The sequence below is a fragment of the Oreochromis niloticus genome, linkage group LG8 (assembly GCF_001858045.2).
Source record: "Oreochromis niloticus isolate F11D_XX linkage group LG8, O_niloticus_UMD_NMBU, whole genome shotgun sequence".
NCBI classification, from domain to species: domain Eukaryota; kingdom Metazoa; phylum Chordata; class Actinopteri; order Cichliformes; family Cichlidae; genus Oreochromis; species Oreochromis niloticus.
The window spans coordinates 16,643,472-16,658,941 of NC_031973.2; the positions used below are offsets into that span (position 1 = coordinate 16,643,472).

The following is a 15,470-nucleotide window of genomic DNA, read 5'->3' on the forward strand; positions in this document are numbered from 1 at the left end:
TAGTAACAGTCCTCATTATTGACTTTTACAGAGTCTTACGCCTGCACCGCCTATGACACACCTGTTCTTTCATAAAAACATTAGGAGGCATCACACACTTCGCTGCCCCCCCATCAGGGTAGTAGCTTTTCTCTCAGTGTGGTGTTCACACCTCCGCTTCCTTTCAGTCCTCAGCAGCTTTTATCCCTAACAACACACAAATGGGGAAGGAAAACAGCTAGAACAACACGTATACTTCGCTCCTGTAAACCGACTCCAGCTGTCACTTTTATAGTGCAAGCAGGTAGGTCTGAGGCCTGTCAGTTTGAGTTTCCTTCTCCCACTGAGCCCTACGAGGTGGATAAATATACTGCAGGGCATCATCCACAGTGAGGCAAAGCTGCAGAGTCTAATGTGCTTTAAAATCTGTATTTGATTTATATTTGAAAGTCTGCTGAGGAAACTGTTGGTTAATAAGTCTAATGAAACTCAACAGCAGCCTGTTGAACTAAAGTTTCTTGTGACAACTTTCTGTGATCTTTACCAAGTCAAGGAGTTCAAACTTAATCAGGAAAAGCAGAACGAGGACTGCTGCATGCAAGAAAAAAATGCTGATATAAAATGATACTGTACTTTTACTTAAATGCAAATTTAGAGTAAAACATTTGATTTTTATACTTTGCTTCTGCACACCCTCACAGTGGAGTGACTCAAGTGCAGAAATCTTTAGATGATGGGCTTAAAATGACCATTAAATGTTTGGAAATTACGATAAAAAAAACACTCCTTCATTTTTCAGAGACTCAGAAGTAACTGGACAAAATGATATAATGTTAAATTTAAGGATTATTATTCATGCTTGGATAAAAATCTTTTGCAGCAAATGCTACGTTTCCTCACTTGAGACGTTTTGCTGGGCCTTTTCAGTCTTCAGTTGCTGTTTGTTTGTGGGACTGAAAAGCCTGATGGGTTGGGTTGAGATCAGGTGATTGACTTGAGTGCTCATTTCTTTGTCTCAAAGATCTCCTGGTTTGCTTTAGCAGTTTGCTTTGGGTCTTTGAAGTGCTGTTCATCAGTTCTGCAGCATGTGGCTGAATCTGAGCAGACTACAGTCCTGTACACTTCTTAATTTTTCCTGCTATTCCTAACAGCAGTCATATCATCAAGAAACACCCGTGACCCGGTTCTACTGGCAGCCAAATTATATCAATGCCATAATAATAATAATGCCATAATACTGCCTCCAGCATGTTCGACAGCTAATGCGGTATGCTTCAGATCATCAGCTGTTAAATGTTCCCATTATTCTGGCACAAGCTCCTAGTGTTTTCATCTGTTCAAAGAGGGTTTTTTGTTTTGTTTTGCCCAACTGTGCAGACTCTTTTAGGCGCTTTCTGGCAAAGTCCAGTCCGGCCTTCTTGTTCTTGAGTGTAACAAGTGGTTTGCACCTAGTTGCAAACCCTTTATTTTTCCATTCATGAAGGTTTCTCTTCTCCAGGGTGTCCTTGACTTGGTGTTCATTTACTTGTTGTCAAGTTGCTTTTCTTATGATCCCTCCACTCCTCATTTTTTTTGCTATTGCTCTGATAAATAATTTTGTTTTTCCAATCTAATAATGGGCTCCACTAACATCTCTTTGGGGCTCAGCTTTAAAATTACAGTGAAAAGCTAAAAAGAATTGAAAAACTTTGAATGCTTATCAATCAATTGTCCTATTCTGAGCATTTGAAAATGAAAGGCTGCATATAAAAATGACTGTAACTCCTAAACAGTTGATGCAAAACTTGTACAAATCCTTGAATTAAAGCTGAAAGTAAAATTTTAATCGTTTAAACTCGTCTGCAGTGGTGTTCAGAGGCAAGACCACAAAAATTATTAAACAAATTATATTACTCCATTTTTTACTCATTAAATCCTGTGCAGACCATTCCTATTAATGATTATTTAATCCAAACACATTTACTTTTGGTTGCAAATGAGTGTAATGACTCTGTGGTACAGCTACATTTACATGCCTGCTTAACAAATGTCAGTCACAAAAAATCAGGACACTGTGAATCAGTTTGAATGGGTCCATTTTTTTGGGGCACATAATCCTTAAATACAAAGTTGCATATTAACTTCTAGACAGTCACAGTTGTCTAGTGGCCAAACTGCAGCCACTGGCCAAACTGTCGTCCTCCTCCACCTAAACTCAGGGTCTGACTCCCTGCTGAGACAGCCTAACAGGCAGCCTGCTGGGAGGAAGAAACATGTCATCAAGTCATCAGAAAGCCCCAGGGGACCAAGCAATAAACTCCTTTAATGTATAAGAAGTTTTGCATTTCCAAGAACTATTCATTAGAGAAAATTAAGAAAGTTAAAAAAATAGATAGATGATAACTAAGTATAAATGATTCTGCAATTACATCAATAAATGTAAAAAACAATTTCAAGCAAAAATCAACAAAAGTAAATAGTTAATAATTATAATAAAATAAAAATGTACTTATTATCTCCTGCATGCATTACTGTGCAAATGCCTTGAACCACCAGACTTCCATGTAGTTTTTAAATTGGTGTTGAGGCTTTCTGAAAGTCTTTCAAAGCTTTTCTTTGCACTTTGGCTGCTTTTTGGGTCATTTTTCGTCCAGTCCTTGTACCTGACCTTATTCAGAGGAATGCCTCTTTACACTGATTAATGAATCATTTAAGCATCTAAGGCATCTAAAGAGCTATTAGCCAAAACCTTGGCATATCTTAGCAAGGTGTGCAGTGTTTCCTTAAAATACTTAAGGAAACTGGACAGGTGGAGGACAAAAGAAGATGGGACATGTCTAAAAAAACATATCTAGAGCAGACAAACAGTATCTGAAAGTCATGTCCTTAAGGAATAGGGAATAAAATATCCAAAAAAGCCTGGAGAAGTATTCCTGAAGAGTACGTAAAGGAATGACAAGAAGGCTTCCCAAGAGAATTCAGACTGTGTTGAAGAATAAAGGTGGTCATACCAAATATCGGCTTTCAAACTGATTATAGAATTGTCAATTTTTTTTTATATACTAAATTTTCATGGATGTTTGTATGTTTTAATCAATTGCTGGATCTATTTCCCATTTTCCTAACAAACTATAAAGAAGGGGTAGACTGTTGTATTGGACTGTGCTTGATGGTTGTGATTTAGCATATTTTACCTTCCATGCATCTATAGTTAGATAGTTTACCGATTTGCATGTAAAATAATGATCTTCAGTGCACTGAGTAAGTAAAAGAATAAAGAAAATAATAAAGGAAAGTAAATCACAATCAGTGTTTTCAGATATTGAGGTAAACCCTGATTTCCTCCAATGTGACGAGTGTTGTTTGTTTTCTTTGTTGGAACAGAAATGAGAATTGAGGGTAAAGGGAGGAGAGACAGGGAGGCAAATAAAAATCTATGTGAAAATGGGCCCATTTGGCCATAGGTGTGAAGTCCCACACACCTATTTAAGAGAGCACGTCAGCCCTGTGGGCTCTGACGGAAAAAGGACAGCGGATGGTTAAGAGCACGAGTCAGAAGTCGAGTGAAAATTTTAAGAAAAGCTCTGTTGTTGCAGCTACTTTTTTTTGTTATAGAAAGCAGAGAAACATCTATACGAGGAACAGGAGAGAGCAAAAGGAGCTGAAGAAATGTTAATTTGGATCCGGTGAAGAGGACGAATAAAGAGACAAAGACAGACAAGAAGGAGTATGCTGAGCATGGAGATGTTCCCTGGTTTGACTCTGGGACCACAAAGGATTGGAGACTGCTTTTACAGAGGTGAGAGGGACTGAATGTATTCATGTTTAAGCAATAAACATAAACAGATGTCTTATTTTATACTTTTAATTGTTCGTTAAGGAATAAATGTTTTTGTAAATTAGAACCTTTTTAATTTCCCACTTTTTAGGTCCTTAGAAAATGACAAAACAAATATATTAATGCCCTGCAGCAAAGACAAGGGCATGATGGAGCCTTTAATGCAGCAGCCAAGCCAGAAATACTACATTAAAAAACTCTTGCACTGAAGGTTCCAGTTAAGTGCTGAAGACAGAGTTTACTCTTTAAACCTTTTTTTTTGTACACCTGAAAATACATGAAAGAGGTTTTAGATCAGATGGAAAAGAATGAATCAACATTTAGTGATTCAGTAGTTTGTACGTATACAATTAAAATATGACTCCATATTTGCTTCACTTTCACCAGTTAAATAAAGTTTTTTTTCTTGGATTTGTTCTTTCCCACAGAGCGGGAGGCACCTGTGCATATACCGCTGTTCCCTCCGGCATGCGAAGTGGCCGCCAAAGCTCTGCCTCCAAGGCTACTGGCTCCTCCTCCTCCTGCTCCCATCTCCAATGAGGCTGCAACCACAACCCCAAAAGATGAGGTGAAGATGGAGCTGGAGAACTCGTCTTTATGGAAGCAATTCAGCTCGGTGGGGACAGAGATGATCATCACAAAGAAGGGCAGGTGAGAGATTACTGCAGAAGTGTACATGCTGTATGTATGACCACTGACCCTTGACCTTCGAGTCATCTGCAACTATCCATCTCCCAGTTTATTTTTTCCATCTGTGTTACTCCCCTTATCCCCTAGCCCTTATTTGTGGGGTGTAGCAATTTATGCCAGACAAACCCCAAAGTCATGTCACCACCCATCTTGGGGAAATAAATGTACTTTTCATGTTAAGTCGTGGCCCCCTAGATGGGTCGTAGCAGTCTACCATCTCTTCTAAATTTATACTCGTCTATTTTTAATGTTTTCATCCCATCTTGCCTTCATCTATTTTAGTTCTTCTCTTTTACTGTTTTCTGTGACCTTTGGTGTCCTGAACTTATTTCATTTTGTTTTTTTAGACGGATGTTTCCTGGTTTGAAGTTGAAGCTATCGGGCCTGAATCCATCTCTCCGTTACATCCTCCTCCTGGATATTGTTCCCGTTGACAACTCCCGTTATCGTTTCCAAGGTGGCGGGTGGCAAGCTGTTGGAGCTGCAGAGGCGAGGCTACCAGACCGGGTGTTCATCCACCCAGATTCTCCTGCTACCGGTGCCCACTGGCAGAGCCGCACCATCTCATTTCACTACGCCAAGCTCACAAACAACACCCTGGACACACAGGGACATGTACGTACTGCACATGAACAGGCCTAGCGGAGATACAACACGTAACCTTCAGTGGTGCATGTTGAGTTAATCCCTTTTCTTCTATTCAAAGATCATCCTACACTCTCTGCATCGATACCAGCCCAGAATTCACGTGATAGAAGCCCGGGATGTACTGAGGTGGGGTGGAGGGCAGCACTCCTTTGTTTTCCCCGAGACCCAGTTTATCACCGTCACCGCCTACCAGAACAGCAAGGTACCGTGATATTCTGCACTGACTGTGAGTCTTGTGTTACCAAGCAACAGACTCACAGAGACACTCATTCATTTGATATATAAGAGATTTTTTGCAACATTAAGAAAATGATTTCAAACAACAGATGTAAACATAATATTAAATGTGTTTTGTGTTTATTTTCAGATCACTGAGCTTAAGATCAACTCCAACCCCTTTGCTAAAGGCTTCCGTGAAGACGGCATGAACAGCAAAAAGTAATTCCCAACACAAGCAGCAAAAAACTCTCAGTCTACATTCATCTATTGTTGTGCAGGATCTAAATGCCTTTTTTCTTTATAGACAAAGAGATGCGAGACAGAAACGCAAAATTGCTGTCTTGACAGAAACTTTAGACATAGGTAAGGGGGAAAGCAGATTTATGGCACTTTAAGTAATTTCATTTAAAAATGAATGTAATGTATTTCTTATTTTGAAACATTTCCACTTGTCTGCCATCAGTGAACTGTGATCCATGCGACTCCACTGAGCTCCTGCAGCAGCCCCCAGCAACCGGTGCAGACCTGCAGGCCCTCGCTCTGGCCTCTCTGCCTGCATTGCCCGAAACCTCCTGTGGGTTCAGACCAGGGGACACCTCCTATCAGGACGCTCTTGTCCAGGAGCAGTCGCTGGACCTCGGCCAGGACTTTATGGCATCCCAGATGTCTGACATCAGCATCACATTGGCCAGTGGCATTCAAGAGCTGCCAGGAAGCGAGAAGGCAAATAGTATGATTGAAAGGTAGGAGGCAGAGGAATTTAGACTGATATGAGCATGATTCATATAGAAAGACTATACAAAGAATAACGTTTCATATTTTTAGTCTAATTTCTGCTTTACCATTACCTAACCTAGTAATGTCAAAATTTCTGGTTCAGTCTTACTGCTAGGAGATGTGTGGTTTACACACATCTCTAATGGCTGATTATTATTGTTATTATTTTCAGAAATTACAGCACTAAATTGATTCAAGCTCTCATTTCCTTTCTCCTCCACAGATCAGACACAATGGCTGAGTCAGCCTACACCTCCAGCTTCCGTGCTGCTCAAGGCAACTCCTCCTCTTTCCCCTCTGCTCCTCTCCCTCAGTTATCCTCCTCCTTCCCCTCCCATCCGGCCTCCGACCCCTCGGACACATCCGATCCTCAGCCCTCCATCCCTCCTATCAACTATCCCTCCCTTCTGTCATCTTCCCCCGCACTCTCTTCCACTTCCAACACTCCCTCGCTGCAGCAGACCTCCTTCACCTTCCCTACTCCACCCCCTTCCAGCTCCACCTCCCCACAACCGCTCCTTTCATCATCATCCTCCCCTTCCTCCTCCTCAAACAACTACCATACAGTCCCAGACACCATCAGCCCCCACACTTCTACTGATGCCCCTTTTCATGCCCCGTCGTCCACCACATGTCCGTCAGATCTCCAGGACCAAGTAGCTGTTCATTCTCTGCTCTCCCAGCCCGGCCAGCAGCTACAGGCCGGACCTCTCGCCACTGATTCACCCAGTGATCAAAGCTCTGCAGCGTTTATGTATCCAAATATTGCAGCAACAAATCCCAGCCCCACTCTGAGCACTGCTCAGCCTTTCCCCAGTCAAAACCAACCACCAGCTCCAGCTCTGTCTTGCTCCTTACCCATGCATGCTTCTTCCACATCTTTTGCTCCTCCGTCTGTTCCCCCACAGATGCAAAATCTGTCTTTTTCCCATGTGTCTCCCAGCCCTGCCCACCCTGCCCTCCACCTCCCAAATCTGACCCACCAAGCTCAAGCTCCCTCACTTGCTGCAGCTACTGCATTCCCTCCCTCTTCTTTCCCTTACCCACCATCCACCCTTCCTCATCCTCCTTTTCAACCCTCCTCTTGCTTGGCTGTTGCCTCTTCTTTCCAGCAGTCTGTCACCCCTGCTGCCACACTGCCACCAGTAGCACACAATCCTTCTACATCATCTTCTACGCCCTCATATCCTGCTGTTGAACTTGGTGCAGTGCCTCAGTTCAATCCTGCACCACCTTATCGTCCAGAGATGATACGGCACCACCCATCTCTTCTCCCACAGCTGGATCCATCACTGGCCCCTTCCGCCCCTAACCCAGCCCTCTACCCCGCCTTTAAATCCTACCCTCTCCGACTATGTCAGGACCCTCACCCCTCCCTCACAATCCCATTCAGGCACTTGTACAGGCAACAACATGGCCACTCACTCTCACAGGGGTCCTACCTGGAAATGAGCACAAGACCAATGTTTTGAAATATGGTATTTTCATATGGATGAACTTTCCTGGTTTGATGGCGCTTTTAGGGGAATTAGTGATGTGTAGTATTAGCTTGAGCACAGTGTTGTGCACTGTGTTTGTGTGTCTGTGTCTTCTCAGCTGTTCAGCTGACAGACTGATGAAACTGGGTCTCGTTTGTATATACTTGTTGAAGATTTTCTTTTCTATATTCATTCCAGTGTGAAAAATAAAATATTGTTTTTTCAAGCTTTTGTGACTCAATCCTTTTCAACTGAAATATTTTGCTGACAAAAACTGTAATATTTGTATGTAGCTTGAAGGATTTCTCACATATCCAGCTCAGACTTTGGGGAGTTACTGAGAAGATATGACTAGTTTAAGTAAAGACTGGAAACTAGAGATACAATGTAAAAATAAAATAACATTTTAAAAAAATCCACGAGCACTCTTGATTGAATTTCTGCCTTAAATCGTCTTCTTAAATTTGACTGTTGGACTAGTTAGAAAATCTATGCATATTAGCCCCAAACAATCAGTGTGCCCTACCACTCTCATCAACGTTGAATGAAAACATAGACTGTATAAAAAGGATGGACGCTGCCACTATAACGTCACTTATGGTGTGTTCCTCAAAAAGTCAAAATAAATTCCGACTTCCTAGTCAGAAATGTCCTTTGTGGAAAGCTGCCTCAACTCAGAAAGTCGGAGCACGCTGACATACACTGAGTTAGCAATCCAAGATGTCAGCACTGTTGCCAGGTTCTGTAGTTGCAAGACAAGCCAAAATCATCACCCCTCCAAACTGTGTTCGACAGTTGGTATGAGGTGTTTGTGCTGATATGGCTTCGCTTGGTTTTCTCTAAACGTTGCCAGATATCTCCACTTTGGTCTCATCCAAAGTGAGGACATTGTTCCAGAAATCTTGTGCAAACCTAAGCCATGTTCATCTTAGAGAACCTGGAAACCCTTCCAAACAAGCCATACTTGTTCAGTCTTTTTCTGAATGTACTGTCATGAACTTTCCTTCAACTAACAATCGTATCATTGTATTGTGTTAACACACACTTGAATGTTCCAGAACTAAACTATCAAACCTTCTGCATTTACAGAGTTGCTCACACTTGCCAATAATCAGTTTCAGAACTGCACTGAAAGCTTTTTCTCATATAAGTGTTCTTCATAATTGCTGTTACGTAAATTACAAGGAAGACTAAACAGGAAACATCTGATCTTCTATATCCAGACATGGGTCAGGATTGAATGTCTAATAAGCTCCACCCCATTCATTCAATCAAATGTGAAAATCTATTTTGTAAATAGATGGTTTATATGTTAAAGTTTTTAGAATTTAATCTTACTTCTTTCCACTAAAGGAGTTTTACTCAGAAAATGACTCTATCTTATAATTTGTTATGCACAAGTTTTAGCTTTGATGATGAGTTTGACGCTCCTGATCTAGAAGATTAGAAGCAGTTAAAGCTCTGTCACTGATCTCTGCTACAGTGCAGACAAAGACAGCATCAATCATTTTGTGGACAGCTATGAGTACTTTTATGCCTGGGAGAGCAGAGATTTTGGGGGATTAACGGGATTTTTAGGCTAACAAGTCAGAGGTACTTGACGAGGACGTCAGCAGGCAGCAGTTAATCATTTCCTCTCCCGGCTGCTTTTCGTGGCTTTTGGGGAAACAGATGTTTGAGCTGAACCCTTCTCTAGATATAATGGAGCTTTCAGCATTTGTTAAGTGTCCAATTTTCTCTCCTGTTCGTTACTGTAACATCACATGGGCCACAAACTACACAGCTCATTTGATCAATCATTTGATTGAATTTGATCCACATTAGTGGGACTACCATCTGAACCCAGGGATAGTTGCTGCCTTGAATTGCCCTCTCCAGACAAATCTATTTTAAAACTTCTAGGAAACAATAAAAAAAGACTAGCTTAAACATGATAATATATTTTATACATGATATTGATACACGGGTGAGCTTTTCTTGTCCATTCGTTTGATTTCAAACCTTCAAACTGAGAAAACAACTCCCATTCTAAGGGTCAACCTGATGTTTACTCAAATTTCCAAGTTGTCACTTATTAACCAGCGAGTTAACCAAATATGATAAATTCTACCGGCTCACACTTAGACTGTCAAAGCTTTGGCTTTTCATTGTTTAGCTCTTCCGAGTGCCATTGTTAGGATGGACGGTAAGGTGTTTGTTTATACAGTTTTATTACTGCAATGGATAATAACAGATGCTGCTTCTGATTCATCATGATTGTGACTCACTCAGCTCACTGTACAGAAACTTTCTTCTTTCAACAGGGAATAACTCTTCCTGAGACGATCACTCAGAGTCTGTATTTTATTTAACACACTGCTGCATTTGAGAGGAAACAAAGAAAAGAAAAAGCTTTATCTACAAGCCAAATCAGTCACACACTGCACACTTCTCCCGGGATCATGCTGTGCTCTTATTTACGTCCCTCTCTCCTTCACATTTTGCCGGTGAGGCTCTTGAGTTCTGCGGCCTCCAGGGTGGCAGCGGTGAAGCAGCATGAACTCCTCTCAGACACTCTGGCCTTTGAGGACCCCCGTGCCTTCAAGGTGAAGAGTCTGGGTGAGCTGCTTCGTGCTCTGGGCGTTTTCCGCCTCTGCTCCTTCCCAGTGCTGGTTAATAACTGTGGAAAGGTGAGACTGCGGTTTGTCAGAAAAGCTTCAAATATACAAACTGACATCTGGCATTCAATCCATTCACTACATTTGCTCCACTTTCCTCTTCTGCTAATTTCAGTTGATGTCGGTGGCACGCACGCTCTTGGGAAAAAGGGGCTTTTCCTTGCTGCTGAGGCCCACTGTGTATGCCCAGTTTGTGGCTGGAGAAAATGAGGCTGAAATCTCGCAGTCGATGCAGAAGATGAGCCTGCAGGGACTGAGACCCATGCTGGCCGTGCCGATCGAGGAGGACCTCGGCGAAAGCACCGGGTATGACTGAGTCTAAGAAGTCGCTGAAAGGCTGCTTCAAAAGACACTTTTAATTTTCACTCAGTGTTCCTATTACTTGGAAGTTTCACAGCTGCTGGGCAGATTTTAGCCTTCACTACACTTTAGATCAATGCATGTGGACGTTTAAGTTTTTCGGGACACTCATTAACTTAACTTAATTGAACACTGATGTGATTTTGAAATAGAAGAACAAATAAATACATTTCTAATTTTGCTAGAGACAGAAAACTCAAATAACTGCACACAATCATGAAAGAAAAACATCACAAATCACAAATGTGAGAAAAATCTGGTGCAGATGTTTTTTGCTTAAAGAGCAGTTGAGTGGGAGAGATTGCTCCCCTCAAAGCCAGCCTTACAAACTCAATAGCTCACTTGTGCAGCTGCAAACAATGTCTTTAATATTTGTCTTGCACCTATCACATGAAATAAAATAAAATGTTTGTGGTATTTATTTATTTTGATAAAAATAGGCAAAGAAAAGAGTGTCAAATATTCATATATGTTCTGAATTTGGTCAAAGGGAATCCAATACACACTGAGAGTCTGATAGAAGCTGTTTTTCCTCTGTGGAAGCTGAGACTGCTCATAGATTGATGGATTTTTTTCTTGAAATCTTGAAATTTCTTAAAATCTCTTCTCAACAGGTTTGCATTAATTTGTACATAATTTCATACGTTTCATGCGTTTTTTTTGTTTATGTATTTTTCTATGAATTGTGGCTTGTAGACTGTCTGAAGTCTGCAGTATAGGTCCCAGCCCACCTCCTGCCTGCCTCTGCATCTCAAGCGTATGAGGACAAAAGTTAAAGGACCTCACACTCAGCTCCAACCCACGACACACACAACTGTGCACAGCTGTTACACTTGGGTGTGAAGTCCACTCTTCGCGGTTCTCATGTTACGGTTTATGGTTTATCGCCTGCAGTGAGAAAAGATACGACGACAACATGGACATCATGCTGGAGTGTGTGCGAATGTCCCACAGCAACGCTTGGAGCAAAGACCCGATGATGCAGCTGAAGATCACAGCGCTGCTCAGCCCAGAGCTGTGTGTAAGGCTTCCAAATCAGAGTCCCCAGTCCTTATTATTATTAGTTTTTAGAACAGATGCTCGAGGGGACTTTAAACTTTTTTTTTTTTTCGAGTGGGTGGGTAGGTGGAGGCATTTCTGAGTATTCTGGATGTATGGGAACTGGGGTGTTAACATCAGAGGCTTCAAATATGTGGGAAAAAAGATAAGGACACACATTTCAGTGTTTGGTGTATCCACAGCTGTTCCAGGTTGTTCTTGAATGTGCAAACCCAGCTCCCCCTACCTGCCTTACCTCTCTTTTTATTCAGTTTTGACACTGTGTATTTCCTGAAAATGTACGTGTTGTATTAAAGGTAAAACTCACAAACGTCATCAGGCAACAGCCATACGATCTGAATCTCCTCATCAGATCAATGGATGGTGAGGTGAGTCCACAATTCAACAATTCAACCAGTTTTTTAGGTGTCACCTTTCAGTTCCCATATATATGTCTTTATAATACTGATCTTAAAGAAGTTTTGCCTAAAATCATCTCTTTCAGCCAATCAGCTTCCCCGGTTTAGATGAAAAGGAAGCTGCCCACTTACGATCTGGCCTACTGAGACTCAACAAGATAGCCGAGGTACAGGAGAGAAAATCAAACACTTAACAAATGCTCCCAAAGATGGCACCTGTTATGCTCACACACTTTTATTCAGAGGATTAACAAGAGTATTCACAGTTTTAACAAATAAAAACAATTTTAAATGTGTAATTCATGCAAATATTGGCACTTAGACGGTCTATTAATGCTTGTCTCTTTAAAGCCCTCTGCCTAGAAGCCCACTTTATTCTGATTGGCTGCCCCTCTCCTGACTTCCACAACCAGAACCTGATGGTTGTAAACTCCACCTCCTCAGTCAGGGCCAAAACTGTAGCTCTGACTGTGCCTGAGATGACTATAAAAGGGAGACCATTTCAAAGTAATGTCAGTTTGGCACAAGTATAGAAAACATAGTTAGGGATTACATTATTTTAAAATCATGCACGACTGTAATTGAATATTTATTAAAGAAAACAGAGAGAAGCACAATACGCCCACTTTGACACATGAAGCAAATTTAATAAGTGTAGATGCAAATTTTGAATAAAACGAATAAAACTTTTTTTTAGGCAAGTGTGAACAAAGTCAGAGTCCTGGTTGATGCTGAGTACACCTACATGAACCCCGCCCTCTCTCTTGTCACCATGGCAATGATGAAAAAATTTAACAAAGATGGTACCTGGATCTGGAACACATATCAATGTTACCTGAAGGCAACTATCTTTATCCTTATTTCTCTTCTCATATTATCATCAAATATCACACACAGTTAATGGTTTTAATTCTCTTTGTGTCTGTGTGAATTTAACCACAATTCTCTTTGTGGTTAAATTCTGTGGTTATCAGGACTCCAGGTCTCTCCTCTTAGACGTGCTGTCTCTATCCAAGAATGAGGGTTTCTGTTTGGGTGTCAAGCTGGTGAGAGGAGCCTACATGGACAAAGAGAGAAAACTAGCGATGAAAGAGGGTCACCAGGACCCCATCCATCAGAGCTGGGAGGACACCAATGACAGGTTGGTTAGACAGAAGGAAAATGTCCTGAGTGCAACAGTCAACTATCATTTTTGTTTATCTTGATTTGACTCTTGATACATTTCACGTCTTCTTGAACAGTTATAACGGATGCCTTGATGTGATGCTGGATGTCATATCCCAGGAACCTGAGCGGTACAGGATCATAGTGGCCACTCACAACGAGGAGTCAGTGAGACGAGCTGTGAAAAGGTGAGAATCGAGGTGGTACGTGTGTAACATATGCATAATGGAAGTGCAGTTATAGGTGAGCCAATGTAAAATCCATACTAGAGTGATAAAGTGGACACATCAGCAAATGTTTTCATAACTACTTTAAATATAAAAATACAACAAACTGTTAACGTTACTGGATTGCTGTTTAGCTTTGACATGCAATATCTGGCAAGTTTTTCATGGGCTTAACTCAGATACTCAACTCTGCTGCTCAACCACCAAATGCTTTCCAACAGTATAAGATTGTTTTTCCAAGTAGCATTCTTACATCCAAGAAATAATCACAATTACTTTTTTTGCAGAATTTATGATACTTTCAACTGTCTTGCAAAGCAAATACAATAAGGATAAAAGGAAGCTTAGGGTTGTTCCTTTGGTCTTATGTGATAGAGGTTTATAGATAGATGTTTATAGGTGAGAAAGACACAACCCCTCAAATGTATTTATGACCCCTAAAGGTTGGGAATCACTGACATTTAATATATAAATGTTGTGCTCGTGCTCATCAGAATGGAGGAGTTGGGGATAGACAGAGATGGAGGCTCAGTGTGTTTCGGTCAGCTGCTGGGCATGTGTGACCACGTCTCCCTTACACTGGGTGAGCTGATTTTCGTCACATCACAGCTTGACTGATGCACTTAACTATTAAATGACTGTCCACACGCTCATCACCGAAACTGATAAACCTATGCACAATCACTGCCTGAGTGGGTTGAGAAAGGAAGCTATGGTTTTGACTTGTCTGACAATCACACCATCCCATCTCTCCTCTCCCTTCCAGCTAAGGAGGGTTACTCAGTGTACAAGTCGGTGCCCTATGGCTCAGTGGACGAAACGCTGCCCTACCTGGTGCGCAGAGCTCAGGAGAACCGCACGGTGTTGCAGGGAATCCGGAAAGAAAGAGACCTACTGAGGAAAGAGCTCAATCGGAGACTCCGGCTGAGTTTAAGGGGAGGCAGCTAACAATCAACCAACACTGAACTCTGCAGTTTTATATTAAAGTTTGCAACCAGGAGGTGGTGTGGAAAAGAGCACTGTTGTTAAATACACTTCCATATCTCTTGAAGGTGTAATATCCAGAAAGCTCCTGAAAACTACTACTGGGCCTGTTATTTAGCAACAGAAGGTAAACTGAATTAGGTATAAAACCTTTAATTGACAATGATATGATCATGTTAACTCGTGTGGGTGAACTGAATAAAGATCTGATCATGAGAGAACACTGTATTTGATGGACAGGGTATCAAAAGATTGCTTTCGTGTACTTTAATGTATGGAATGCTTATGGAATTAAAAAAAAAATAGAACATGATGCTCAGAAATGAGGATTTATAAAACTAGACTGAAGAAACAGATTCAAACTTCTCTACAGACTAAGCTGCTCTTGCAAGATTTTTGGGGAATTTAATAAACAACTTTCCACTGCTTCGCCAGAAAGTGATTCAAGTTGCTGTGAAGCATCAACTAATCAGTAATAAATGTCAGCGGTAGTGACACAGTGACTGTTCCATGGTTAGTATTTACCCAAGTTTACCAAAGCACTAAAGCTTGTATGTGTGCCACAAAAGACGTAACACTTTGTAATTAACCGTCAACCCTGATAAACATCGACGTTAATGATTTTGAATGTGGTGTGGGGAGGATTCAGTTTTCCACACATTTTTTAAAAGTTTTGTTCCATGCTTTAGTGTCTTTGTGCTAATTTAAAAAACAAAAAAAAACAAAGAACAAACACCAAAACACACTTTATTTATTTGATAATTATAAGTCAATAACACATTTTTATTCCTTAACTGTACTGCCACACTGTAACGTCAGTAATTTCTGTTAGAAATAATAAAACTTCATATTTAACGGAAGTGGAATATTACACTCTGCAGTTGCTGAGACAAAGCAACACTAGCAGACATTGGAGTAGCAGCAAAACAGTTTTATTGAGGGAGCACCGCCAAGAGCCAAGCACACAAACATGAGGTGTTGATCTTGTTTTGAAATGAAGACCAGCTCTACTG

The 15,470-nt window shown here is 41.2% G+C and overlaps 2 protein-coding genes across 3 annotated transcripts; both read left to right on the forward strand.

Moving 5' to 3' along the window:
- The first annotated feature begins 3,686 nt into the window (after positions 1-3,686).
- Positions 3,687-7,750, forward strand: tbx6 (T-box transcription factor 6). The gene is made up of 8 exons (XM_025909935.1): positions 3,687-3,757; positions 4,225-4,447; positions 4,834-5,101; positions 5,193-5,336; positions 5,502-5,572; positions 5,658-5,716; positions 5,817-6,096; positions 6,354-7,750. The coding sequence occupies exons 1-8, from the start codon at positions 3,688-3,690 to the stop codon at positions 7,600-7,602; spliced, it is 2,364 nt and encodes a 787-aa protein (XP_025765720.1). The 5' UTR covers position 3,687; the 3' UTR covers positions 7,603-7,750.
- Positions 7,751-9,668: 1,918 nt separating this feature from the next.
- prodh2 (proline dehydrogenase 2) lies at positions 9,669-15,467 on the forward strand. 2 transcript variants are annotated; one of them, XM_025909936.1, is made up of 11 exons: positions 9,669-9,793; positions 9,912-10,277; positions 10,381-10,571; positions 11,520-11,646; positions 11,981-12,052; positions 12,169-12,249; positions 12,780-12,923; positions 13,057-13,223; positions 13,324-13,434; positions 13,968-14,056; positions 14,240-15,467. In XM_025909936.1, exons 2-11 carry the CDS (start codon positions 10,050-10,052, stop codon positions 14,419-14,421), a joined length of 1,392 nt encoding a protein of 463 aa, XP_025765721.1. In that variant the 5' UTR covers positions 9,669-9,793; positions 9,912-10,049; the 3' UTR covers positions 14,422-15,467. The 2 variants fall into 2 exon arrangements, with proteins under 2 accessions (XP_025765721.1, XP_025765722.1); XM_025909937.1 differs by having other exon boundaries at positions 9,731-9,793; positions 10,100-10,277.
- The last annotated feature ends 3 nt before the right edge of the window (positions 15,468-15,470 follow it).

Excerpts from the sequence above, each read along its gene's own strand:
- tbx6 (XM_025909935.1), top strand. The coding sequence starts at position 3,688 with ATGCTGAGCATGGAGATGTTCCCTGGTTTGACTCTGGGACCACAAAGG. Across the intron at positions 5,573-5,657 it reads GACGGCATGAACAGCAAAAA|ACAAAGAGATGCGAGACAGA; the intron begins GTAATTCCCAAC and ends TTTTCTTTATAG. Across the intron at positions 5,717-5,816 it reads GACAGAAACTTTAGACATAG|TGAACTGTGATCCATGCGAC; the intron begins GTAAGGGGGAAA and ends GTCTGCCATCAG.
- prodh2 (XM_025909936.1), top strand. The coding sequence starts at position 10,050 with ATGCTGTGCTCTTATTTACGTCCCTCTCTCCTTCACATTTTGCCGGTG. Across the intron at positions 12,250-12,779 it reads GACTCAACAAGATAGCCGAG|GCAAGTGTGAACAAAGTCAG; the intron begins GTACAGGAGAGA and ends ACTTTTTTTTAG. Across the intron at positions 13,435-13,967 it reads GTGAGACGAGCTGTGAAAAG|AATGGAGGAGTTGGGGATAG; the intron begins GTGAGAATCGAG and ends CGTGCTCATCAG.